Genomic DNA, 26,440 nt, shown 5'->3' on the forward strand with positions numbered 1-26,440 from the left:
AGGTTATTGGAGGACTGGCACAAGTGACATTGAAACAAGAGTCTTGACCATCAGAAAAGTGTCAGCTCCTACACTAGAATCCTGGGGCAGGAAAGCATTTACTGTGTACTTTCAATGCACTCTAACCCTAAAGGCGGTGCTCACGTCACTGAAGATGCAGCAGCCAATCAGGGTCTACAAAAACACTTTCCACTTAAAAGGGGCAGGAACTTCCGAATGCTTTCCTGCCTGCTGTAGGTTCCTCCCATTCTTAGCCTAATGTTGGTGCACATGTCACTCAAGATTCACTGGCCAATGAGGACCTCCAAGAAGACCTTCCGATCAGAAGAGCAGGTACTTCTGAGCACTTTGGTCTCTGCTGCAGGTTCATCGCCATTGAAGAGCAACCATAATGGATTGGTTTGATGTGGTTTGACCTCTGCTTCTCTGTGCCTTAGCGGAGTACGGACAGGTGAATCGCAATTGAATCGCAATATGGTGAGCCTGGGACCACTGCCCCTAACCTGAAGGGAAGGTGACTTGAGAAGCGGGAGTCCGGGTGGCAGGCCCAACCCTTGTATGGAGTGGAAACTAACAGCCCTCTGTGTGGTTCCCTATGATCTGAGCCGCTAGATGTATTCAGCGGTGACATCTGAATAACTTCATTTTGGGAGGTGCATCTGCGCGAACCATTTGGAGCAAGGGCTTGCATGTAGAAATATCCTTAGCTATATGCCCAATTCGGAGAGGCCTGGTTTGTCTGGTATGTTGTAGAAGGTGTGCCCTTGCTGCTTAAGATCCGTTTGGAGTTAATTTTGTGGAGACTGTAAAACCCATCTCACCCACTGTGTAACGCTCCAAATTTAAGGTGTGATGAGATTAGAATCTGTGATTTAAAGGATTATCCAAAGTTTGGAAAATAGTAGGACACAAGGAATAAAATTTAGTTGAGGGAATGACTCCCTTTAAAACATCCCACGGGGTTGGGGCTTTAGCTCAGTGGTAGAGGGCTTGCCTAGCAAGCGCAAGGCCCTGGGTTCGGTCCTCAGCTCCCAAAACAAACAAACAGACAAACAAACAAAAACGCAAAAAAGAAAAAACAAGAAAAAAAACCCAAACCCTTATAAAACATCCCACTGAGAAGTAGTATGTTAACCAATCATGTCAGAGATTAGGATGCTAGGATACACATGTTTTTTTCTCAGGGTTGTGGGGAAATATGGCTCCAGATCATATAAAAGAAGAGAACCTTAATTAACAAACACCCACAATGTCCATGACCGGGTCAAAGACCAGCCTATTAAAAAACTGCTGAATGGAGCATTGTGGGGTCGTAACTAACACGAAGGCCTGGTGTGCCATAAAGGACTGCTTTTCTTCTTGAGAAAAGCATAGTTCTGTCCCATGGACAAGACATCTGGTGAAGCCATTCGAAAAGGAAAAGCACTGTTGTGGTGCAGAATGGCCTGATTGAGCAAGGCTCTCCGTGAGGCCTTCATGGATAGAGAATTACATGGTTCCTTCTGAAACTCAGCCATATCCTTGACAGAGCATGTTACAGCCTGGGTCCTAGACTTGGAGCCTTTAGTTAATGCCTTGATGTATTTATTAAAGAAACAAAAACAAGAAATAGAGCTCCTTCTGTAAAACCAACCATGTGCTTGGGAGAGCTGGTAATGGTCTGGGGCCAGGTCCTTCGGAGAGGGGATATCTCTGATCCTGAGATTCCAATAATTCCTACCACGTGGGGCTAATGGAATCAGTTCCAAACCCCTGTAGTCATGGTCAGTAATTTTGATGAAATTACTCTCTTCTCAGTGTGCAGAATTGTTTGATAGAGCCCTCTTTCTTTTGTCCATTGAATGGTAGTTTCTGCTGATTTCATGGGAGTGTTGCATTTTTTCCATTTTTCCCTGTAGGTAGTCTACAGCTGCTGTTCTTGAGAAACTTCCCTTAGCATCCGCCTTAGCCCCTCACTATCCCACCCGAAGTTTTATACTTTCTACCTCCTTTTTTTTTTTTTTTAACTTTTGCATCCTGTGTGGTCTTCCACTTAGGACTGTGTCTCTGAAGAATAGCCTGCTCTTTCAGGGTTTTGGTGTTGCTAAATAATTGATATAATGTGTGTTCTATGTAAATCTCCCAACCACCAAGTGGCTAAACCAAGTTGTCTCCATGCCATCCTTAATAACCAAGGATGTAAAACCCAAAGAGACATAGGATGGTGGCATAAGTGGAATGCAAATCTCTACTACCCTGGCTCTTCTTTCAGCATCAGGGAGAATTAGGTGAGTGTCCTTGTTACAGAGATTTCTTTATCTTCGTTAATATTTTAATTGTGTCTTTGCTGATTTGTACCCTGGAAAGACATTAATTCTAGACAGCTGTATTTTCAGCCCTTTAGAAAAACATTTCTGACACAGACTGTGTTGCCTCAGGGGGCACTGACACTGATCCCAATGTGTTGCTCCCTAGAGTAATGACCATGCTTTCTTCTTCTTCTTCTTCTTCTTCTTCTTCTTCTTCTTCTTCTTCTTCTTCTTCTTCTTCTTCTTCTTCTTCTTCTTCTTCTTCTTCTTCTTCTTCTTCTTCCTTTTTTTTTTTAATTAACTTGAGTATTTCTTATTTACATTTCGAATGCTATTCCCTTTCTTGGTTTCCGGGCAAACATCCCCCTAATCCCTCCCCCTCTCCTTCTTTATGGGTGTTCCCCTCCCCATCCTCCCCCCACTGCCGCCCTCCCCCCAACAATCACGTTCGCTGGGGGTTCAGTCTTAGCAGGACCAAGGGCTTCCCCTTCCACTGGTGATCTTACTAGGATATTCAATGCTACCTATGAGGTCAGAGTCCAGGGTCAGTCCATGTATAGTCTTTAGGTAGTGGCTTAGTCCCTGGAAGCTCTGGTTGCTTGACATTGTTGTTCATAAGGTGTCTCGAGCCCTTCAAGCTCTTCCAGTTCTTTCTCTGATTCCTTCAATGGGGGTCCTATTCTCAGTTTAGTGGTTTGCTGCTGGCATTCGCCTCTGTATTTGCTGTATTCTGGCTGTGTCTCTTAAGAGAGATCTACATCTGGCTCCCGTCGGCCTGCCCCTCTTTGCTTCATCCATCTTGTCTAATTGGGTGTCTGTATATGTATGGGCCACATGTGGGGCAGGCTCTGAATGGGTGTTCCTTCTGTCTCTGTTTTAATCTTTGCCTCTCTATTCCCTGCGAAGGGTATTCTTGTTCCCCTTTTAAAGAAGGAGTGAAGCATTCACGTTTTGATCATCCGTCTTGAGTTTCATGTGTTCTATGCATCTAGGGTAATTCAAGCATTTGGGCTAATAGCCACTTATCAATGAGTGCATACCATGTGTGTTTTTTTGTGATTGGGTTACCTCACTCAGGATGATATTTTCCAGTTCCAACCATTTGTCTATGAATTTCATAAAGGCATTGTTTTTGATAGCTGAGTAATATTCCATTGTGTAGATGTACCACATTTTCTATATCCATTCCTCTGTTGAAGGGCATCTGGGTTCTTTCCAGCTTCTGGCTATTATAAATAAGGCTGCTATGAACATAGTGGAGCACGTGTCTTTGTTATATGTTGGGGCATCTTTTGGGTATATGCCCAAGAGAGGTATAGCTGGATCCTCAGGTAGTTCAATGTCCAATTTTCTGAGGAACCTCCAGACTGATTTCCAGAATGGTTGTACCAGTCTGCAATCCCACCAACAATGGAGGAGTGTTCCTCTTTCTCCACATCCTCGCCAGCATTTGTTGCCACCTGAGTTTTTGATCTTAGCCATTCTCACTGGTGTGAGGGTTGTTTTGATTTGCATTTCCCTTATGACTAAAGATGTTGAACATTTCTTTAGGTGTTTCTCAGCCATTCGGCATTCCACAGTTGTGAATTCTTTGGTTAGTACTGAACCCCATTTTTTAATAGGGTTATTTGTCTCCCTGCGGTGTAACTTCTTGAGTTCTTTGTATATGTTCGACATAAGCCCTCTATCTGTTGTAGGATTGGTATAGATCTTTTCCCAATCTGTTGGTAGCAGTTTTGTCCTAAGCACAGTGTCCTTTGCCTTACAGACGGCAAAGCTTTGCAGTTTTATGAGATCCCATTTGTCGATTCTTGATCTTAGAGCATAAGCCATTGGTGTTTTGTTCAGGAAATTTTTTCCAGTGCCCATGTGTTCGAGATGCTGCCCTAGTTTTTCTTCTATTAGTTTGATTGTATCTGGTTTGATGTGGAGGTCCTTGATCCACTTGGACTTAAGCTTTGTACAGGGTGATAAGCATGGATCAATTTGCATTCTTCTACATGTTGACCTCCAGTTGAATCAGCACCATTTGCTGAAAATGCTATCTTTTTTCCATTGGATGGTTTTGGCTCCTTTGTCAAAAATCAAGTGCCCATAGGTGTGTGGGTTTATTTCTGGGTCTTCAATTCTGTTCCACTCGTCTATCTGTCTGTCTCTGTACCAATGCCATGCAGTTTTTATCACTATTGCTCTGTAAAACTGCTTGAGTTCAGGGATAGTGATTCCCCCTGAAGTCCTTTTATTGTTGAGAATAGTTTTAGCTATCCTGGGTTTTTTGTTATTCCAGATGAATTTGTAAATTGTTCTGTCTAACTCTTTGAAGAATTGGATTGGTATTTTGATGGGGATTGCATTGAATCTGTAGATCGCTTTTGGTTGAATGGCCATTTTTACTATATTAATCCTGCCAATCCATGAGCATGGGAGATCTTTCCATCTTCTGAGGTCTTCTTCAATTTCTTTCTTCAGAGTCTTGAAGTTCTTCTTGTACAGATCTTTTACTTGCTTGGTTAAGTCACACCGAGGTACTTTATATTGTTTCGGTCTATTATGAAGGGTGTCATTTCCCTAATTTCTTTCTCGGCTTGTTTCTCTTTTGTGTAGAGGAAGGCTACTGATTTATTTGAGTTAATTTTATACCCAGCCACTTTGCTGAAGTTGTTAATCAGCTTTAGTAGTTCTCTGGCGGAACTTTTGGGATCACTTAAATATACTATCATATCATCTGCAAATAGTGATATTTTGACTTCTTCTTTTCCAACCTGTATCCCCTTGATTTCCTTTTGTTGTCTGATTGTTCTGGCTAGAACTTCAAGAACTATATTGAATAAGTAGGGAGAGAGTGGGCAGCCTTGTTTAGTCCCTGATTTTGGTGGGATTGTTTCAAGTTTCTCTCCATTTAGTTTTTTTTTTTCTTGGGGGGGGGGGGCTGGGGACCGAACCCAGGACCTTGCGCTTCCTAGGCAAGCACTCTACCACTGAGCCAAATCCCCAACCACCTCCATTTAGTTTAATGTTAGCAACTAGTTTGCTGTATATAGGGTTTACTATGTTTAGGTATGGGCCTTGAATTCCTATTCTTTCCAGGACTTTTATCATGAAGGGGTGTTGAATTTTGTCAAATGCTTTCTCAGCATCTAATGAAATGACCATGTCGTTCTTATCATTTAGTTTGTTTAAATAGTGGGTTACATTAATGGATTTTCGTATATTAAACCATCCCTGCATCCCTGGGATGAAGCCTACTTGATCATGATGGATGATTGTTCTGATATGTTCTTGGATTCGGTTTGCAAGAATTTTATTGAGTATTTTTGCGTCGATATTCATAAGGGAAATTGGTCTGAAGTTCTCTTTCTTTGTTGGGTATTTGTGTGGTTTTGGTATAAGATTAACTGTGGCTTCATAGAAGGAATTTGGTAGTGCTCCATCTCTTTCAATTTTGTGCAATAGTTTGGACAGTATTGGTATGAGGTCTTCTAAGAAGTTCTGATAATGTTCTGCACTGAACCCATCTGAACCTGGGCTCTTTTTGGTTGGGAGACTTTTAAATAACTGCTTCTAATTCTTTTGGAGTTATGGGGTTGTTTAGATGATTTATTTGTTCCTGATTTAACTTTGGTACCTGGTATCTGTCTAGAAAATTGTCCATTTCCTCCAGATTTTCCAGTTTTGTTGAATATAGGCTTTTGTAGTAGGATCTGATGATTATTTCAAATTTCTTCAGATTCTGTTGTTATCTCTCCCTTTTCATTTCTGATTTTCTTAATTTGGATACACTCTCTGTGACCTCTGGTTAGTATGCCTAAGTGTTTATCTATCTCGTTAATTTTCTTAAAGAACCTGCTGCTGCGTTTGCTGATTCTTTGTATAGTCCTTTTCTTTCCTACTTGGTTGATTTCAGCTCTGAGTTTGATTATTTCCTGACTTCTACTCTTTTTGGGTTTATTTCTTTCTTTTTGTTCTAGAGCTGTAAGGTGTGATGTCAAGCTGCTGGCATATGCTCTCTCCTGTATATTTTTGCAGGCACTCAGAGCTATGAGTTTTCCTCTTGTACCACTTTCATTGTGTCCTATAAGTTTGGGAATGTTTTATCTTCATTTTCATTAAATTCTAAGAAGTCTTTAATTTCTTTCTTTATTTCTTCCTTGACCACGTTGTCATTGAGTAGAGCATTGTTCAACTTCCATGTATATGTGGGCTTTCTGTCATTATTGTTGTTATCGAAGACCAGTCTTAGTGCGTGGTGATCTGAAAGGACGCTTGGGATTATTTCTATCTTCCTGTATCTGTTGAGGCCTGTTTTGTGACCGATTATATGGTCAATTTTGGAGAAGGTTCCATGAGGTGCTGAGAAGAAGGTATATCCTTTTGCTTTCAGCATGGAATGTTCGATAAATATCTGTTATATTCAATTGATTCATAACTTCTGTTAGTTTCCCTACGCCTCTTTTTAATTTCTTTTTCCATGATGTATCCAGTGATGAGAGTAGGATGTTGAAATCTCCTAGTATTATCCTGTGAGGTGCAATGTGTGCTTTGAGCTTTAGTAAGGTTCCTTTTATGAATGTAGGTGCCCTTGCATTTGGAGCATAGATATTTAGGATTGAGAGTTCATCTTGGTGGATGTTTCCTGTGATGAATATAAAGTGTCCTTCCTTATCTTTTTTAATGACTCTTGGATGGCAACTTCAGCTTGTTTTTTCAGACCATTTGCTTGCAAAATTGTTTTCCAGCCATTTACTCTGAGGTAGTGTCTGTCTTTGTCTCTGAGGTGTGTTTCCTGCTTGCAGCAAAATACTGGGTCCTCTTTTCGTATCCAGTCTGTTAGTCTATGTCTTTTTATTGGGGAATTGAGTCCATTGATGTTGAGAGATATTAAGGAATAGTGATTGTCGCTTCCTTTTATTTTCATTGTTAAAGGTGGAATTATGTTTGTCTTTCTTTTGGTTTCATTGCAGGGAGATTATATTCTTGCTTTCTGTACAGTCTAGTTTCTCTCCTTGTGTTGGAGTTTTCCATCTATTTTCCTTTGTAAGGCTGGATTTGTAGAAAGGTATTGCATAAATTTGGTTTTGTCATGGAATATCTTGGTTTCTCCATCTTTGTTAATGGAAAATTTTGCTGGCTACAGTAACCTGTGTTGGCATTTGTGTTTTCTTAGGGTCTGTACAACATCTCTCCAGGATCTTCTGGCTTTCTTAGTCTATGGTGAGAAGTCTGGTGTAATTGTTATAGGTCTGCCTTTATATGTCACTTGACCTTGTTTCCTTACTGCTTTTAAAATTCTTTCTTTGTTTTGTGCATTTGGAGGGCATTGGATCCCATTACAGATGGTTGTGAGCCACCATGTGGTTGCTGGGAATTGAACTCAGAACCTCCAGAAGAGCAGTCAGTGCTCTTAACCGCTGAGCCATCTCTCCAGCCCTACAAATTCTTTTCTTATTTCTATACTTAGGGTGTGGCATATGTATGTCAGACACCAGCAGTATATAAAATGTTAAACCAAATAAGGATCAATGATGCCACTTGAAGCTCAAAGCATCCTTGGGTTTTATCTCTAAAACTCACATAGTTGAAGTAGATAATAGACATCTGTGAGGTGTTTTCTCACTGCTACCTACACCCATGGCACAGGTGTATATCCACAAACACAGTTGAAACATTTTTACATGGAGGGATTACAAAGGAAAGAACCCAGTTTTTGAGAATACATGAAATGATTTGCCAGTTTAACTTATTGTTATAAAATATCAGTACATATTACCGAACATCAAAAGTATGAGGTTTCCTTTTTAAATCTTAGTTTATCATTCATCCATTCTTCGATTCAAATGTAAGACATAGGAAAACCTCAGAGTCTCTTCGAGGTACATACCTGTAAGCCCAGGACATGTGCACGGTGGCAGTCCAGTCTCTGCGCTTTAGACCATGGTTGTGTACATAGAGAGTTCTTGGACAGCCATCCTATAGAATGACATCTGTATCTAGATGAAAGAGCAAACCTCCTTTTAGTGAAAGTCCCTAAAACAATGTGCCTGGCTTCTGGACTCATTTGGCAGCATTGGGAGCCCACAGCAATGCCTGGGAGGTAAACCTCTGATGTAATTTATGCTTCCTGTAGGGAGAGAAAAGGAACATGTATGTATGAAGATTTGTTTGCTGAATGGGATTGTATTCTGATTCCTTGATGCCTGCAAAACTTACAGTTAGGAACTCTGAGTGGTGGTGACTCTCGGTGACATCAAGGCTGTCCTCAGGGGACGATGGACCTCAAACAGAAGTCACTCTCATAAGTCTGTGGAAGTCAAGCCTTTAGAAAGAATCATGGAGTATGGATGAACTATTGGGGGTAGGGCTTTGGATGTAAAAGCAAGAGGAAGAAAAGGCCCTCCAGAGTGCAATACTTGGGGCGGACGTGAACACCAGCCGCCTTCCATTGTACTTTCTATATCCACTCAGCTGTGACGAGTCAGTCCTGTCTGATTGTTAACCTCTCTTTTTTCTTGGCACGTACACAGAGATGTCAGTGATAGCCCCCTGCATACCCAGCATGGCAGTCTCCAATTAGACCATAAAGTCTTTCAGTCCCACAAGGTCATACCTATAACCTGCCCTCCTGGTAGGAAGTAGATATTCTAAAGATTCATTCATATCTCTCCCTTTGGTTATGCTGTAGTGTAAGAGTGGACCCCATGAGCTTTGAATTTCCCTTGGAGTCTCTGGAAAATGACTGATTCCTCTAGGTATGAACTTCTCCGCATATCTTCCCATTTACTGAATACTTTTCAGAGGCAAGAAGAGCTAGAATTCTGTTAAGGACTTAGGAATAGGAGAAAATTCCCTGTTCCAAATGAGTCACGCGGAGTAAATATGTTAATCTTTTTCATCTGTTATAAATAATTTCCTTTTTTCCTTTTCCTTCATTTTTATTGTTTTATTTTAAAGAGTATTTTCACTTAGTCTCTGGCTGGCCTGGAACTCCTACCTGTTGGATAATCTCAAAGAATTTTGCCCACCTTGTCTGAAAATACCAGCATTAGAGGTGAACATGTCAGAGCTTGATGAATCAGTTCTTTTAATTGGCTTAATGGGGATGAGTGGCTGAGTCTATATGGTTAGGGTAGCAAAGACAGAGACTGTGGTCCTAAGTCTAGCAATAGATGTCTACCATGAAATGCACCCCTCTTCCCTTCAGCTCCACTGTCTTTCTTTCTTTCTTTTTTTTTCTTTAAAGATTTATTCATTTCATGTATGTGAGTGCACTCTAGCTGTCTTCAGACACACCAGAAGGGCATCAGATCCCATTACAGATGGTAGTGAGCCACCATGTGGTTGCTGGGAATTGAACTCAGGACCTCTGGAAGAGCAGTCAGTGCTCTTAACCACTGAGCCATCTCTCCAGTCCCTCCACTGTCTTTCTAATTAGGAGCAATATTGTTTTGCTTTATCATGTCTGTTATAAGTCACCAAAGGACTAGGGCAGAGTTCTATCCTTTTGTACAGATGGTGAAAGCTAGACTCAGAATGCTCTGTCATTACTGCATAGATATGTGGAACTGCTCATGTTGCTCATGCTGTGATTCTAATGACTCACTAAAGTGTAAGCCACCTCAGCCAGACCTGGTGGCACAGGCATGTAATCACCGTGCTTGAAAAGTGGAGACAGCCGTTTCAGGATTTCAAGGTCATCCAAGGTGAAAGGGATCAACGGGGTATGGTGCTAGTCCTAGAGAAACGAGGCAGAATGTGATTGGCTCAGGCCTATATCCATAGACTTCCTTGCAGCTCCAGAGGTTCAGGGTAATGACACCATTAAGTGTTAGCTGAGGTACGTACAGTCCAATTTTTCTATACTTGATAATGTTTCCTGTTTGAAAAACCCTGGTTACTTCAGGGCCAGGTTACTGCAAGTGGGAAATTTTTCCTCAGGCCGGTATGAGCTCCCTAATGGCACATCCAATGCAAAGTGTTTATCCCTGAAATCATGTACACACCAAACTGTACCTCACAAAGCAGGTGTTATGCATTTATTTGTGCATACTTTTTCACACATGGTTAACAAGAAATTGGAAAGGAAGGATTTCAGGGTGCATAAGGAAGAGATAAGGAAGGCAAAAAAGTAATACAATATATTGAGATCAACATGTATAAAAATAAAATTTAAATAAAAATGTGCTCAGATAGCACAGCAGTTTGATAAGGCACTGTTAGAGGGGCAGGAGGCCAATTCCCAAAACTCCGTGGTTACTATCTCTGTAAAGGATCTGCTTCCCCCTGCTGGTCTAAGCATATACTGTGCACAGGCACATGGGGGCAAAATAAAATACCCATACATATAAAAAAAAATTCAAAAAGAATACCTTAAAACACTGGAATTCTCTGCAGTGAAGTCGTGGTCATGAGAAAGAGAGCAGTCAGGGCTAGTTGAAATGTAATTTTTTATGTCCTGCATTGAGGCATCTATTGCCTTCCTCTGAACCAGCTTGCTCAGGAGGAAAAGCTACTTTACCTTGAGGTTAGAATAGCTCAGCACAGGTGTTCAGGTAAGAACAGTAACCATTGCAGTGTCATGTGACTGTTCCTTGATGTATTCTGTATTTGTGTTCTGTGTCCTTTGTATATGGGAGGGTTGTGGCATTGAAACATCTTTTAAGTCTGTCTTTTTGATCAAAACATTAAGGACTAGTATGAGATAGTTTTGCTGTGTAAATCTCCATCTATCGCAGTGACTATACTTGCAAGTTCCGGCCCCCAATTAAATTGTTCAAAGCATTACCTGGAGCCCAAACTTAAAAGAGACTTATGGATGACAGCGTATGTGGAACTCAAACTCTGTCCTAGGCTGCCTCTTCTTTGGGCATCAGCCAGAGGTGAATGAGTGATCTCTCCCTGGGAAAGGATGTTAATTCTACACCAGCTGTACATCCAGCCTTTTAGAACATTGTTTCTGAGACAAGCGTTCCCATGGTGAGTCACAGAGCCCTCATTCCACTATGTTATTTCCCACGTCAGTAACATTGCTGTCCTACTGATAACACCAGCTGAATCTTAAGTTAACATCTGTACCACCACTGTGTTTTAAAAGTTCACATTTGAGTCATATAATCAACTGTTTATTGCATCCAGAGGGAAAGGATTTGCATGAGGGGCATAGCCTCTGCATTCAGACCAGAATAGGAGGAAGTTTATTGGGTACACTACTGGGGCGGTGGGCACAATCAGCTACTGGAGTAGCCATTTTAAAAAAGGACCTGATCATGGCAGGGTGGTGATTTAGTAATTTTACAGAATGTATTAATTCATGTTGGGTGAATGAAAACAGACTAGATCCGTGGGTGTAGGATTTGTGATGTCAGTGAAGCCCATGAGTATTCAAATTGCACTTAGGTTACTGTCCTGGGGAGATATGTGCAGTCAGCACTGACATAGTGAAGTCAGCTCAGAAATGTGAAACACAGGCCTTCATTGCCCGTAGTTGTTTGTGGCAAGTTCCAGGTCCCAGCAGCCAACGCTCCAGATAGAGACAAGGTCAAACGGTATTTGATAAATGCTTTTCCAGGAAAAGGGCCGCTCTTTTTCTAAGTCAGAATGCCTATGTGTTTTTCAATTCTATTTATGTTTGTAAAAAGTCCTCCACTGGTTCCCTTTAATGCAGCACTGCTCTGAACTCTTACTTGTTTGCATTCTGTGATGTGTCCCAGGCACAAGAATTTCTTTCCCCTTTTTACAAGTTCTGCTTAGGACAAGGTCTGCTGAAGCCCAGGCTGAGTCATGCTACGTAATAGAGAATTGCTTTGAACCTTTAGTCCTGTCTCTAAGGCCACATGATGGGAGGACAGTCCTGCATCTCTTCTAGGCTTGGCTCTGAAGGTGAAAGTTTTCCTGTATTGGCAGTACTTGACATTAGCAATGAGTAGTGACGTCATCAATTTCCCTTGGTCGATAATCACCCTGACTGACCATTACTCTGGTCCACAGACCAGGCAATGAAGAATCTGGAAAGTGTATTGCCCGGGGGGTTAAGTTTGGAATCGATGTGTGGGGGTGGGAGCATCCTCATAGAAGCAAGGGTAGGGGGGCGGGGGTATAGGGGAGGGGGAAAAGGAGATAACATTTGAAATGTAAATACATAAAATATCTAAGAAAATAAATAAAGTAGAAACAAATGTAAAGAAAGAAGAATATGGACAAAGACCTGAACTTACTGTGAACTGTTGTTGACACTAATGCAGCTAGTTCAAATTACTCTAGTTACACAAGTTCAGTTCCCTAAAACCAAACAGATGGGCACTCTGAGGGATTGTTATTATTTGCAATATTCAAGATGGGAAATCTCTTCTTTAATCTGGAGGTATTGATTGACAAGAAAAAATTAGTCTAGGCCATAGCTTGTGGTGGGCGCTTCCATGTATAAAGGATATTGAAGTTGGTAGTTCTTTCTCTTCTTCCCCTACACTGGCTAGAAAGATCATTTTTTTTCTGGCATTAGCATCTCCTTCTCTTTAATTCTGGCATATGGTAAAGACGAGCTGAGACACACAGCTACTGCTGTATTCTTCAAATTTCCATTGGTATACAGTTTTTGTTTTACTAGTTGGACCACATTCTGCGAGCCATTCTTATATATCCACTCCATGCACACATAGACAGATCCATTGTATTAGTTCTGTTCATCTGGAAAACCTTTACTAACACAGATATGATGTTTCACCTTCCCACTGAGGAAGATGTGCTTCTAACATTAGTGCTCCGTAGCGGTCGGCATCTATTCCCTGCTTTTCTCCCAGGGTTGTTTGCAGTCTCACATGTAGCAGTTGAATATTAGCTGCAATTTTCCCGACGTCAGCGTACAATCAGAGAAACAAGTATCACGCTTTGTGTCCTAAAGTCTCTCTTTAATTGTTACTATCCTTGGAACCTATACTTTAGTCTGCTCCAAGCTGAATACTGTACCTTGCAAGTTATCCCTCTTGATTGAGGAGCAGCAACAGCAGAAAGAGCAGGAGGAAGAAACTCCTGCTGAGTCCTGGAAGGCAGCAAGATAGGTTATTGGAAGACACACAAAAGAGATACTGAAATAAAAATCTTGCAGCTCTGAGAAGGATAAGCTCCCTGACTAGAATCCTGGGCCAGAAACGCTATGCTGTGTGCCTTCAGCAAACTCCAATCCTGCAGGAGGGGTCATGTCACTCAAGATTCACTGGCCAATCAGGGCCTACAGGCAGGCCCTCCACTAGTAGAAGAGGAGTGTACTTCCTGGTGCCCTGTTTCCAGCAGCTGATTTACCGGAGTTGCTTAGCTGGCTTGAATGATTGGCCTGATGTGTTTTGATGTCGGCTGCCTGGTGTGGAGCAGAGACTGAAGGAAAGGCCATCCAGAGACTGACCCACCTGGGGATCCATCCCATATACAGTCACCAGATTCAGACACTATCGCAGATGCCATGAAGTGCCTGCTGACAGGAGCCTGATATAGCTTTCTCCTGAGAGGCTCGGCCATAGCTTGACAAATATAGAGTTGGAGGCTCACAGCCAACTACTGGCCTGGGTCCGGGGTCCGCAATGGAGGAGTTAAAGAAAGGATTGGAGGAGGTGAAGGGGTTTGCATCCCCACAGGAAGAACAACAATATCAATGGAGGAGACCCCCCCCCCCCAGAGCTCCCAGGGACTAAACAACCAACAAAAGAGTACACATGGAGTGACCCTTTGCTTCAGCTACATATGTAGCAGAGAATGGCCTTGTTGGAATCAGTGGGAGGAGTGGCACTTGGGCCTGCGAAGGCTTGATGATTCAGTGTAGGGTAATACCAGGAAGGCAGGTGAGATGGGTGGGTTTTTTAGAGCACCCTCAGAGAAGCAGGGGAGGGGCTATGTGATAGGGGGTTTCTGAAGGGGAAAACAGGAAAGGTGATAACATATGAAGTGTAAATAAAGATAATATCCAGTAAAAGAAGAGAAAAAAGAAAAGAAAAGGAACCTTGTACAGAAGATTCCTTGAGACACAGAGCACTCAGGATGAGGATACATGCACTTCAGGTCAAATGACTGCAGTCCGTTCCTTAAACTGAAACAGGTGTGCACTCTGAAGGATTTTTCTTATTGGAATATTTACTATGGGAACCCAGCCCCCTTTTTTGTGGAGCTCATGAGTTGATAAGAAAAATCTTTATCTAGGCCATATCTTCTGGTGGAAGCTTACATATGTAAGGATGATGAAGATGGGAACGCTTTTTCTTTTTCTTCCTGCCATACTCTGGCAAGAGAGATCACTATTTTTCTAGCATTAGAGGTTCCGTGTTAGGAATTCTGGAATATGCTGAAGACCAGCTGAGACATATAGACACGACTGTATTCTTCAACTTACCATTGTTGCAGTCACTGTCTTACTTGTGGACAACATTCCATGAGACATTTCTCTATATCCACTTCATCCATGCATAGAGAGAGCCATGCTTTGGGTTCTGTTCATCTGGAAAACCTCTGCTAATGCAGATATGTGTTTTCACCTCCCACTAAGGAAGATGTGCTGGCTACCAATAGTGCTCCACTGTGATCGGCATCAACTTCCTGCTTTTCTCCCAGGGTTGTCTAGAGTCTCATATTGAAACGGCAAGATAAACGCCATTTCTGGAGAATCATTTTGAAGGGAAAGATAAACCCCATTTATCTCCACTGAGGCAACTCTTTTGTATCCATTTGTAAGACCAGGCCTAATTTTAAAAACAGCCATAAAGCACCAGCTTAAGAAGTAGAGCTTAATTAATATAGAGAAAGTCCTGAGACAGCAGCTCTAGGAACAGACCATAAAACCTAGAACAAATTCATAGAACCATACCCCCAGAGACCAGCCAGGGGATAACCACAAAAGATGGGAAATATTCTTTCTCAGGATAGGCCATCTGCACTGGCAGCCCTATTTCATTATATGGTTAGAAATTCATGACGGAGGCAGGCAGACCACTGACAACCTGTGGCTCCAGAGCGTCATTTGTCTGGGGTTGCTATTTCAAATCATGATTGACCCCTGAATGGTGATTGTTTCTGCACAATAACCCTCTTTGTTTTTGTATACTATCAGAGTCTGTGGTCTTCAACAATTTGAGACCCTTACGTCGTATAGCAGATGAATATTAGCTACAATTTTCCTTATGCAAATGTGAAATTACAGAAACAAACATCATATTTTGTGTCCTAAAAGCTCTCTTTAATTATTAATATCCTTGGAACCATTCTGCCAAGGGGTCATGTAGTGAAAATTGGACTTTAGAAGCTGTCCATCTTGATTCAAGGGGGTTTAGCATGAGTGGAGGAGGAGGGGCAGAAAGAGGGTGGTAGAAAATAAGAGGAAGGGGGAAAAAGAACAAGAAGAGGAACAAAAATGACAAGGAGTAGGAGAATAAGAAGATGAGGAAGAGGAGAAGAAATACACCAGGAAGAGGAGGAGCAGCACTAGGAAGAGGAAGATGAGGACAAGGAGTAGAAGAAGGAGGGGGAATAAATTCCTGCTTAGTGGTGGAAGACAGAAAGGTCGGCTATTGGAGGACAGACAAATGGGATACTGAAACACAAATCTTGCAGATCTAAAAAGGGTCATCTCCTTTAAACAGAAGATCCTTTCTATGGACTTGAAATCTTAGAAGATGCCATGAGAGTAACAAGCTTTCCTACTAACCCTCCAATTAATGGAAGGGGTAGGCAAAGTCATTCCTAGTCCCAGTAAAAGATTCTACAACTTTTATTCATCTGTATGGGGTCCAGCCCAGTTTAGAAGCCAGACTCAACAAGACCACTTATTTCTTGTGGGTTGGAAACAAGAAGGATGCAAAGGTCATGGATGCTTGCTCTGTGGTTTCAATTCAGCACTCTTCCAGCCATCTGTGTTCTGCAGAGTCAGAGCCCCATTGATGAGCCTGTTGAGTTCATTACTTGAGGTCATGAGGATGAAGCTTCAGTTGTATTTCCTGACCACATGATGTTGAGATACAAAACATCTGCTATAGAGAGCTGCATACATAATGTAGAAGTAACCAAAACAACAGCTATGTTTAAGTTGCCCCTTAAAATGTAAGCCACGTATGTCTGAGACAGAGCCATAGGACTTGCCTTTGACCTGCAGGTTTCTTGCTCCATCTACTGATGTACCCATCCCTGTTTATTGGAATGGGAAGTGATATTCTGTGCCATTTTTGTCTTTTATTGTATTCTTTTTTGTTTACCTTTCAAATGTTATTCCCTTTCCAGATTCACGGACGTAAGCCCTCTATCCTATCCTCCTCTCCTTCATTATAAGGGTGTTCCCCACCCCAACCACCCTCCCTTCCCACCCTCCTGACGTTCCCTTACATTGGTGGTCGGGGGTTCACCCTTCGTAGGACCAAGGGATTTTCCTCCTATTGTTGCCCAGCAAGGCCATCCTCTGCTACATTATCAAGCTGGAGCCATGGGTTAGTTCATGTATAGTCTTTGATAGTGGTTTAGTCCCTGGGAACTCTGTTGTTGTTATGGGGTGGCAAGCCCCTTCAGCGTTTTCAATCCTTTCTCTAATTCCTCCAACAGGGATCCCATTCTCAGTTCAATGGTTTGCTGCTTGCATTTGCCTCTGTATTGGACATGCTCTTGCTGTGCCTCTGAGGAGACAGCTATATTTGGCTCCTGTCAGCATGCAGTTCTTAGCTTCATTAATCTTATTTAGTTTTGTTGGATATATATGGCTCTGAATGGCTGTTCCTTCTGTCTCTTCTCCAAACATTTCTTCCATATACCCTCCTTTTAAGAAGGAGTTACGCATCCACACTTTGCTTGTCCTTCTTGAACATCATGTGGTCTGTGGATTGCATCTTGGGTAATTTGAGCTTTTGGGCTAATATCCACTTATCAGTGAGTGCATACCATGTGTATTTTTCTGTCATTGGGTTACTTCACTCAGGATGATATTTTCTAGTTCAATCCATTTGCCTACAACTTTCATGAAGTCAATATTTTGATAGCTGAGTGGTACTCCATGGGGTAGATGTACCACATTTTCTGTATCCATTCTTCTGTTGAAGGTCATCTGGTTTCTTTCCAGCATTTGCTATGATAAATAAGACTGCGGTCAACATAGTAGAGCATGTGTCTTTTTCGTATGTTAGAGCACCTTTTCCGTATATGCCCAGGAGAGGTATACTGGGTCCACACGTAGTGGAATGACCAATTTTCTGAGGACCTTTCAGATTGATTTCGAGCGTGGTTGTACCAGTTTGCAATCCCACCAACAATGGAGGAGTGTTCCTATTTCTCCACATCCTCTGTTTCTCCACATCCTCGCCAGCATTTGTGGTCACCTGAGGTTTTGATCTTAGCCATTCTGACTGGTGTGAAGTGGAATCTTAGGGTTGTTTTGATTTTCTTTTCCATTATGAGTAAGGATTCCAATGTGCCTAAGGTGAGTATTCTTTATTCAGCTCTGTACTCCATCTTTAATAGGGTTATTTGACTCCCTGGGGTCTAATTTCTTGAATTCTCTGTATATTTTGCATATTAGTCTATCAGATGTAGGATTGGCAAAAATCTTTTCCCAATCTGTTGGTTGCCGGTTTGTCCTATTGACAGTGTCCTTTGCCTTACATAAGCTTTGCAGTTTTATGAGCCCCATGATTCTTGATCTTGGAGCTTAAGCCATTGGTGTTTTGTTCAGGAAATTTTCCCCAGTGCCCATGTGATCGAGACTCTTCCCCACTTTTTTTTTTTTTAAGATTTATTTATTATATATAAGTACACTGTAGCTGTCTTCAGACACACCAGAAGAGGGCATCGGATCTCATTACAGATGGGTCTCAGCCATCATGTGGTTGCTGGGATTTGAACTCAGGACCTCAGGAAGAGCAGTCAGTGCTCTTACCCGCTGAGCCATCTCTCCAGCCCCTCTTCCCCACTTTTTTCCTATTAGTTTGAGTGTATCTGGCTTTATGTGGAGGTCCTTGATCCACTTGGACTTAAGCTATGGACAGGGTGATAAGAATGGTTCCATTTGCATTCCTATACATGGTGACCTCCAGCTGAACCAGCACAAATTGTTATGAATGCTATCTTTTTTCTATTGAATGGTTTTAGCTTTTTTGCCAAAGATCTAGTGACCATAGGTGTGTGGGTTCATTACTCGGTCTTCAGTTCTGTTCCAGGATCTACCTGCCTGTCTGTGTACCAATTCCATACAGTTTTTATCGCTATTGTTCTGTAATACTGTTTGAAGTCAGAGATGATGATTCCCACAGAAGTTCTTTTACTGTTAAGGATCGTTTTAGGTATCCTGGGTTTTTTGTTATTCCAAATGAATTTGCAAATTGCTCTTTCTAACTCTATGAAGAATTGAGTTAGAATTTTGATGGGGATTGCATTCAATCTGTAGATTGCTTTTGGGAAGATGGCCATTTTTAACCTATTAATCTTTCCAATCCATGAGCACTTTCCATCTTTTGAGATCTTCTTCACTTTCTTTCTTCAGAGACTTGAAGTTCTTTCACTTGCTTGGATAGAGTCGCACCAAGGTATTTTATGTTATTTGGGACTATTGTGAAGGAATGCCTTTTCTCTAATTTCTTTCTCAGCCTGTTTATCCTTTGAGTAGAGGAAGGCTACTGATTTGTTTGATTTACTTTTATACCAAGCCACTTTGCTGAAGTTGTTTATCAGGCTTAGTAATTCTCTGGTGGAACTTTTGGGGTCACTAAAGTATATCATCTGCAAATAGTGATATTTTGACCTCTTCCTTTCCAATTTGCATTCCTTTGACCTCCTTTTGTTTTCCGATAGCTCTGGCTAGGACTTCGAGTAGTATGTTGAACAGGTAGGGAGAGATTGGGCAGCCTTGTCTAGTCCCCGATTCTAGTGGGATTGCTTCAAGTTTCTCTCCATTCAGTTTAATGTTGGCTACTGGTTTGCTGTGTATTGCTTTTACTATGTTTATGTATGGGCCTTGACTCCTGATCTTTCCGGGACTTTTATTGTGAAGGGGTGTTGAATTTTCTCAAATGCTTTCTGAGCATCTAATGAAATGATCATGTAGTTTTTTTCTTTGAGTTTGTTTATATAGTGGATTACGTTGATGGATTTCTGTATGTTGAAACATCCCTGCATCCCTGGGATGAAGCCTACTTTATCATGATGGATGATCATTTTGATGTGTTCTTGGATTAGGTTTGCAAGAATTTTATTGAATAATTCTGTGTCCATATTCACAAAGGAAATTTGTCTGAAGTTCTCTTTCTTTGTTGGGTTTTTGTGTGGTTTGTGTCTGTTTGTATTTTGTGGAACAGTTTGGACAGTACTGGTACGATATCTTCTATGAAGGTCTGATAGAATTCTGCAATAAACCCATGTGGTCCTGGGCTCTTTTTGGTTGGGAGACCTTTAATGACTGCTGCTGTTTCTTTAGGAGGGATAGGATTGTTTAGATGGTTTAGCTGATGCTGATTTAACTTTGGTATCTGGTACTTGTCTAGAAAATTGTCCATTTCCTCCAGATTATCCAGTTTTGTTGAATATAGGCTTTTGTAGTGGGATTTGATGATTATTTTAATTTCCTCAGATTCTGTTGTTATGTCTCCCTTTTCATTTCTGATGTTGTGAAATTGGATACACTCTCTGTGCCCTCTGTTTAGTCTGGCTAAGTGTTAATCTGTCTTGTTGATTTTCTCAAAGAACCAGCTCCTGATTTTGTTGATCTTTGTATGGTCCTTTTCATTTCTACTTGGTTGATTTCAGCCCTGAGTTTGATTATTTTCTGCCTTCTACTCCTCTTGGGTGTATTTGCTTCCTTTTGTTCTAGAGCTTTTCTGTGTGCTTTCAAGCTGCTGATTGATGTATGCTCTCCCCTATTCCTTTTTGGAGGCACTCAGAGCTGTGAGTTTTCCTCTTAGAACTGCTTTCATAGTGTCCCATAAGTTTGGATATGTTGTGCCTTCTTTTTCATTAATTTCTAAAAGGTCTTTTATTTCTTTCTTTATTTCTTCCTTGTTATCATTGAGTAGAGCTTCCATGTATATGTGGGCCTTCTGTCATTATTGTTGTTATTGAAGACCCGCCTTAGTCTATGGTGATCTGATTGGATGCATGGGATTATTTTAATCTTTTTATATCTGTTGAAGTCTGTTTTGTGACTGATTATATGGTCAGTTTTGGAGAAGGTACCATGAGGTCCTGAGATGAAGGTATAGTCCTTTGTTTTAGGATGAAATGTTCTATAAATATTTCTTAAGTCCTTTTGGTTCATAACTTCTGTTAGTTTCTCTATGTCTCTGTTTCATTTGTATTTCCATGATCTATCCATTGATGAGACTGGGGTTCTACTATTATTGTGTGAGGTGCACTGTATGCTTTGAGCTTCAGTAAGTTTTTTTTTTTTTGTTTTTGTTTTTGTTTTTAATGAGAATGTAGGTGCCATTGCATTTGGAGCATAGATATTTAGGATTGAGAGTTTGTCTTGATGGATTTTTCCTTTGATGAGTATGAAGTTTTCTTCCTTATTTTCTTTGATAACTTTTGGTTGCAAGTCGATTTTATTAGATATTACAATGGCTGCTCCAGCTTGTTTCTTCAGATCAATTGCTTGGAAAGTTGTTTTCCAGCCTTTTACTCTGAAGTAGTGTCTGTCTTTGTCTCTGAGTTGTGTTTCCTGTATGTAGCAAAATGCTGGGTCCTCTTTACATATCCAGTCTGTTAGTCTACATCTTTTTATTGGGGAGTCGAGTCCATTGATGTTAAACTATATTAAGGAATAGTGATTTATGTTTCCTGTTAGTTTTGTTGTTAGAGGTGGAATTATGTTTGTTTGGTTCTCTTCTTTTGGGTTCATTGCATGAGATTTTTCTAGAATTTACTTTTCTTCCATGTGTTGAAATTTTCCACATATTGTCCTTTGTAGGGCTGGCTCTTTAGAAAGAAATTGTGTAAATTTCATTTTGTAATAAAATATCTTGGTTTCTCCATCTACATTCATTGAGAGTTTTGCTGGATACAGTAGCATGCGCTGGCATTTGTGTTCTCCTTGTGTTCTTATGACATCTGCCCAGGATCTTCTGGCTTTCATATTCTCTGGTGAGAAGTCTGGTGTAATTCTTACAGGTCTGCCTTTATATGTTACTTGACCTTTTTTCCTTGCTGCTTTTAATATTCTTTCTTTGTAGTGTGCATTTGGTCTTTTAAGTATGATATGACAGGAGCAATTTCTTTTTTGGTCCATCCTATTTGGAGTTTTGTAGTCTTCTTGTATATTTATGAGCATCTCTTTCTTTAGGTAAGGGATGTTTTCACTATAATTTTGTTGAAGATATTTACTGGCTCTTTAAGTTAGAAGTCTTTACTTTCTCCTATACCTATTGTCCTTAGGTTTAACCTTCTCATTGTTTCCTAGATTTCCTGGATGTTTTGAACTAGGAGATTTTTGCATTTTGCATTGTATTTGATGGTTGTGTCAATGTTTTCTATGGTATCTTCTGCCCCTGAGATTCTCTCTTCTATCTCTTGTATTCCGTTGGTGACACTTGCACCTACGACTCCTGATCTCTTTCCTAGGTTTTCTATCTCCCGGGTTATCTCCCTTTGTGCTTTCTTTATTGTTTCTATTTCCATTTTTAAATCATGGATGGTTTTATTCAATTCCTTTACCTGTTTGGTTGTATTTTCTTGTAATGCTTGAAGGGATTTTTGTGTTTCCTCTTTAAGGGCTTCTACTTGTTTACTTGTCTGTGCTGTATTTCCTTAAGGGAGTTATTTATGTTCTCCATCATCATCGTAAAATGTGATTTTAACCCAAATCTTGCTTTTCCAGTGTGTTTGGAAATCCAGAGTTTGTTTTGCTCAGAGAACTGGGGTCTGATGATGCCAAGTCGTTTTGGTTCCTGTTGATAAGGATCCTGTGCTGGTTGTCTCTGGTGTTAGCTTGTGTTGCTGTCTCTGACAGTGGCTTGACCGTCCTGTAGGCCTGTTTTCTTTCAGCTGAATCTCGGAACAGAGACCTACTCCTGGGTTTGTTTGACCTGAAGGCTCCAGGCGGGTTGCTGGCACAGAAGTGTTGGCCTTACCTCTGCTCATGGTGTGTAGGCTATCCTGGTGACTGGCTTTAGCTTTTGGCCCAAGCAGAAACCGGAAGTTTCCTGCGCCTGACTGGTTCTAGGTCCCTGTGCCCAAAGGGCACAGATGGCTCTAAGAAGTTTCCTCTTGTGTGAAGAATGTGGGCGGAAAGTAGTTGGTTCCCCTGAGTTCTCAGGATTGTTTGCACTTCTGAGTGTCCAGTTTTCTCCCCTACAGGTTTTGGGTAGAGGGAGCTGTGGGACCAGTTCAGTTCAGTTCCAGGCTCCAGCAGAGCCTACTAGCAGGTTCCTGCCACTGACTGCAGCTCTCTATTCCTGTATCCAGAGGCTACTATGCAAGTTCCCCTTGGGCCATGAATGTGATCAGAGGTGGGCAGAAGTGGCAGTCTCTCCTGAGGTCTCAGATTTGTCCTCCTTTCTGGGAATTTAGCTCTCTCCCCTACGGGATTTGGTGCTGGGACCTGTGGGATTCATTCAGTTCAGTTCCGGGCACAGCCAGAAGCCAGAAGTGTCCTGTCCCAGAAGGCAGAAGCCTTGTGTGTCCTGAGGCCACTAGACTGGTTGCTTAGAGCAGAAAAGGTGATCTTACCTCTGCTCTCAGGTGTGACTCCTTGTGACTGCCTTTCAGCTCTCAGCACAGGCAGAAACTCGAAGGGTCCTGTCCCTGACTGCTCCTAGGTCCCTGTGCCCAGGGGGCAGAGATGTCACTAGGAGGTTTAATCTTTGGTCAGATAGGTGTGCAGTAAGTAGTTGTCTCCTGTGAGTTCTCGGGATTGTCCACACTTCTGAGGGTCCAGCTGTCCCACCCACAAGATGTGGGTGGAGGGAACTCTGGTACTGGTTCAGTTCAGTTCCACTTCAGTTCAGGAATCAGCAGGTTCCTGCCAGTGACCACTCCTATATTCCTGTATCCAGGGGACACTATGCAGGTTCCTTTTGGTTCAGAAATGTGAACAGAAGTGGGCAGAAGTGGTGGTCTCCACTGAGGTCTCAGGATTGTCCACACTTCTGGGAATTCAGCTCTCTACACCATGGGATTTGCCATTTTATGTGATAAAGATATAACTTGCTTTCAGACTTTAGAGTACGTGACAGTCTAAAGATTGTCTTGAGGGTGGCAGGAGACTTTGGACATTTGAACACTGTACATGCTGTAACAGACTTTAAGGGTCCTTGATGTTAGATTAAATGCATTTTTATCATGGAATGACCATGAACCTATAGAGAGCATGGTCTAGCATAGTTAGGTGGATGAAAGAGCATCCAGATAGTATGTTGACTTTAAACATTTGTCTCTTGTTGGTGGACTTGTTGGTGAGAATATGTAGGAGAAGGACTCCTACAAGAGGCAATTCCTTTTTGGGATGATGTTTGAGTGTCTATAGACTTAATCAATAACCACTTATTTCTCTTATTCTGTTTTCCTTGAAATTCATCCTTCAGGTTCCTTCTTTTGTCCTTCCTTCCTTTTAATAGAGTCTGTCCTTAAATCATATGAGATACAGAAGAAGCAATGCTAAGCTATTTTGCTTAACTAATGTTTTCATATTTTTCAAATTTGGTTTTGTTTTTGAAGACAGTTTCTCTTTGTGGCCATGGGTATCCTCAAAGTAGGCCTATATGCTAGTCAGGCTTTGAATGTAGGGATCAAATTGATTCTGGGTTCTAGTGCTGGAATCAAATGTGGGCCAACGTGCCTGGCCTTTCTCTTTTATTGATGTAATGTGCCTGGAATGAATGTGTCTTTATATGTCAAGCATATGCTTTTGTGCTGAACTTACCATACATTCGATGTTTGAAATTTCTTAGTCATCATCATTCTATTTCCTATGGTACCATGTACTCATGTTGTTAATACTTCTGAGTCCTCTCAGTCATTGCAGGGCATTCACTGACCTTCTTTCTACCTGTCTTGTTTGTTGTGACTTTATGTTAGAAAGTCTATGAGTCTTTTGCCTATATGCATGAATATACACCTCAGGTGTGTCTAGTCCTCAGAGTAGCCACACAATGGTCTGACACCTGCTGAAAGTAGAATAATGGATGGCTGTGATCCTGCTGTAAATACAACAATTCACCTCAATTATTTGTAGGACCTGCAAGAGCTCTTCCTGAAGCATGTAGCCCTTTCACTACCCTGCTTTAAGTTCCTGACAGGTACACTTCCAGTCCCTGCCCTGGTTCCCTTGTATCGGGGAACAGTGTCACACAATAGAACACACACACACACACACACACACATACACACACACACACACACTGTTTATCCTAACTTATGTCTCATCCAAGCTTCCCACAGCTAGTGTGTCCTCTCCGTTACTCTTTGCTCGACGCTCTATATCTGCCCTTAGCTTAGTTGCCCAGTTACCTTTTCACTGCTCACCACCATAAAACTACTCTCAGCCTAATTCCATCTCTAATCTCCAACCTGGGGTTGCGGGCAATGAACACTCCTCTGGACATCTTACATGGTTTTCAGCTCTCTCTCCAAAGCAAGACAAATTTCTCTTTCCTGTCTCCTGCTTCTCTTTCCTCACCTTTGGGGACCTGGATTTCTCACCTTTTCTACCCTTTCCATTGGCTGCTGTCAATGGATCTTGATCGATCAAAGTCCAATTAGAGACAAGGAACTGGAGAATTTACATGCAGATTCCCAGTGAAAGCAGGAGATCCATGCCCTGTACTTCACCGCTGAGCCCTCCATCCTGCACTGTGTTGTTTACATCTAATCAACTTTCATATAGCTAAGATTTTCTTCTGCCTAAGTGTAAAGTTCTTTTTGTTTCCCCTGGAGCTGAGGACCGAACCCAGGGTCTTGGGCTTGCTAGGCAAGCGCTCTACCACTGAGCTCAATCACCACCCCCCTGCCTAATTGTAAATGTTTAAACATATATTCCCTTTTGGTAATATCTTGTTAATGTTACAATTTGTATCTGTGGACCTCAGGTTTCTGGAAGATGACTACAGAACTGGATTTTATGTATAATGCTCTAGATTTAAGGAAAAACCTGAGGTCTTTCTATATTTCTGGTTTGGTTAGTCAATTCTGGTAGAGGATACAGGGTCTTACTATGTACCTTTGGCTGTTCTAGAACTCATTATATACCCCACACTGTCATCCGACTCAATGTGCTAATTCTGCCTCTGTCTTCTGACTGCAGTGTTAAAGGCATAGGACAATAGACCCAGCTTTTAACTGAGTTTTACAGTCAGTAATTGTTAGTGTTAATACAATTTCTTCGATGTTTGGTAAGCACTATTGATCTTGTAGAGCTTGTGTCCTCTTTACATATGTAGGTGTCATTTCACTAGAAAGGCTACATCCTATTGAACAGGCTGTGAAATGACAGGGGTGAACCTCATTAATACATTTCCTACAAGTATGTATTGGTAGTTACAGTAGAACTTTAGAGTCAAGAAATAAGTCTGATAGTCCCCATAATTATATGAACACATTGTTTATGAAGAATACATGCCCAATGTTGTCTCTATCATACTTTCTTTTGTACCCATGTATGGAATACTCGAGAAGACAGTGACTTATGAGGATGTGCATGTGAACTTCACTCAGGAAGAGTGGGCTTTGCTGGATCCCTTCCAGAAGAAGCTCTACAAAGATGTCATGCTGGAGACCTACAGGAACCTCAATGCTATAGGTAAGAGTATAAATTCCCTTTCCTGTTTTAAAATTGGAGAAAACACTTTCTTTCTTTTGAAGCACTTCTGTAATTTCAATTGAGATGGGTAGAGAATTTGGTGAGTAAAGCGAGCATGACTTTAAGATTTACTGAACATTGTCACTTACATTTTTCATAATTTCCATTCATTGTTTTTCTCTTACTCTATTTCAGGCTTTAATTGGGAATACCAAAATATTAAGGAACATTGTCAAAGATCTAGAAGACAGAGAAGGTACTTCTTATATGCAAGCTCATACAAATATGCCTCTGAAGAAATTTTAATGTGTGTTGAAAGTTTGAAAGTAAAGCAACAGTGTAAATAAGAACTGCTTTAAATATATTGGTGATTGATACATTCTAACAAAACCATGGTATTCCGTGCGCTTTTATCTGATTTGTT

At 41.3% G+C, this 26,440-nt stretch overlaps 2 protein-coding genes across 4 annotated transcripts in view; both read left to right on the forward strand.

Annotated features, from left to right (window-relative positions):
- The window catches only part of LOC147999931 (uncharacterized), a 42,792-nt gene extending 42,140 nt beyond the window's left edge, over nt 1-652 (forward strand). For both annotated transcript variants that reach the window (XM_087591787.1, XM_087591788.1), the window contains exon 6: nt 365-652. The gene's annotated coding sequence lies outside the window, so the exon portion shown is untranslated. The remainder of the gene's footprint in view (nt 1-364) is intronic.
- The window catches only part of Zfp808l2 (zinc finger protein 808 like 2), a 32,232-nt gene continuing 6,181 nt past the window's right edge, over nt 390-26,440 (forward strand). Inside the window, exons 1-3 of one of the 2 annotated variants that reach the window (XM_087591794.1) lie at nt 390-477; nt 25,893-26,016; nt 26,212-26,272. In XM_087591794.1, the coding sequence (XP_087447920.1) occupies nt 475-477; nt 25,893-26,016; nt 26,212-26,272 (188 nt within the window). In that variant the 5' untranslated portion in view covers nt 390-474. Of the gene's footprint in view, nt 478-23,068; nt 26,017-26,211; nt 26,273-26,440 lie in introns of those variants that run through there. The other variant, XM_087591793.1, reaches the window with a different exon arrangement.

This window comes from Rattus norvegicus, chromosome 17, assembly GCF_021556685.1.
Source record: "Rattus norvegicus strain SHRSP/BbbUtx chromosome 17, alternate assembly SHRSP_T2T, whole genome shotgun sequence".
Lineage (NCBI taxonomy): Eukaryota > Metazoa > Chordata > Mammalia > Rodentia > Muridae > Rattus > Rattus norvegicus.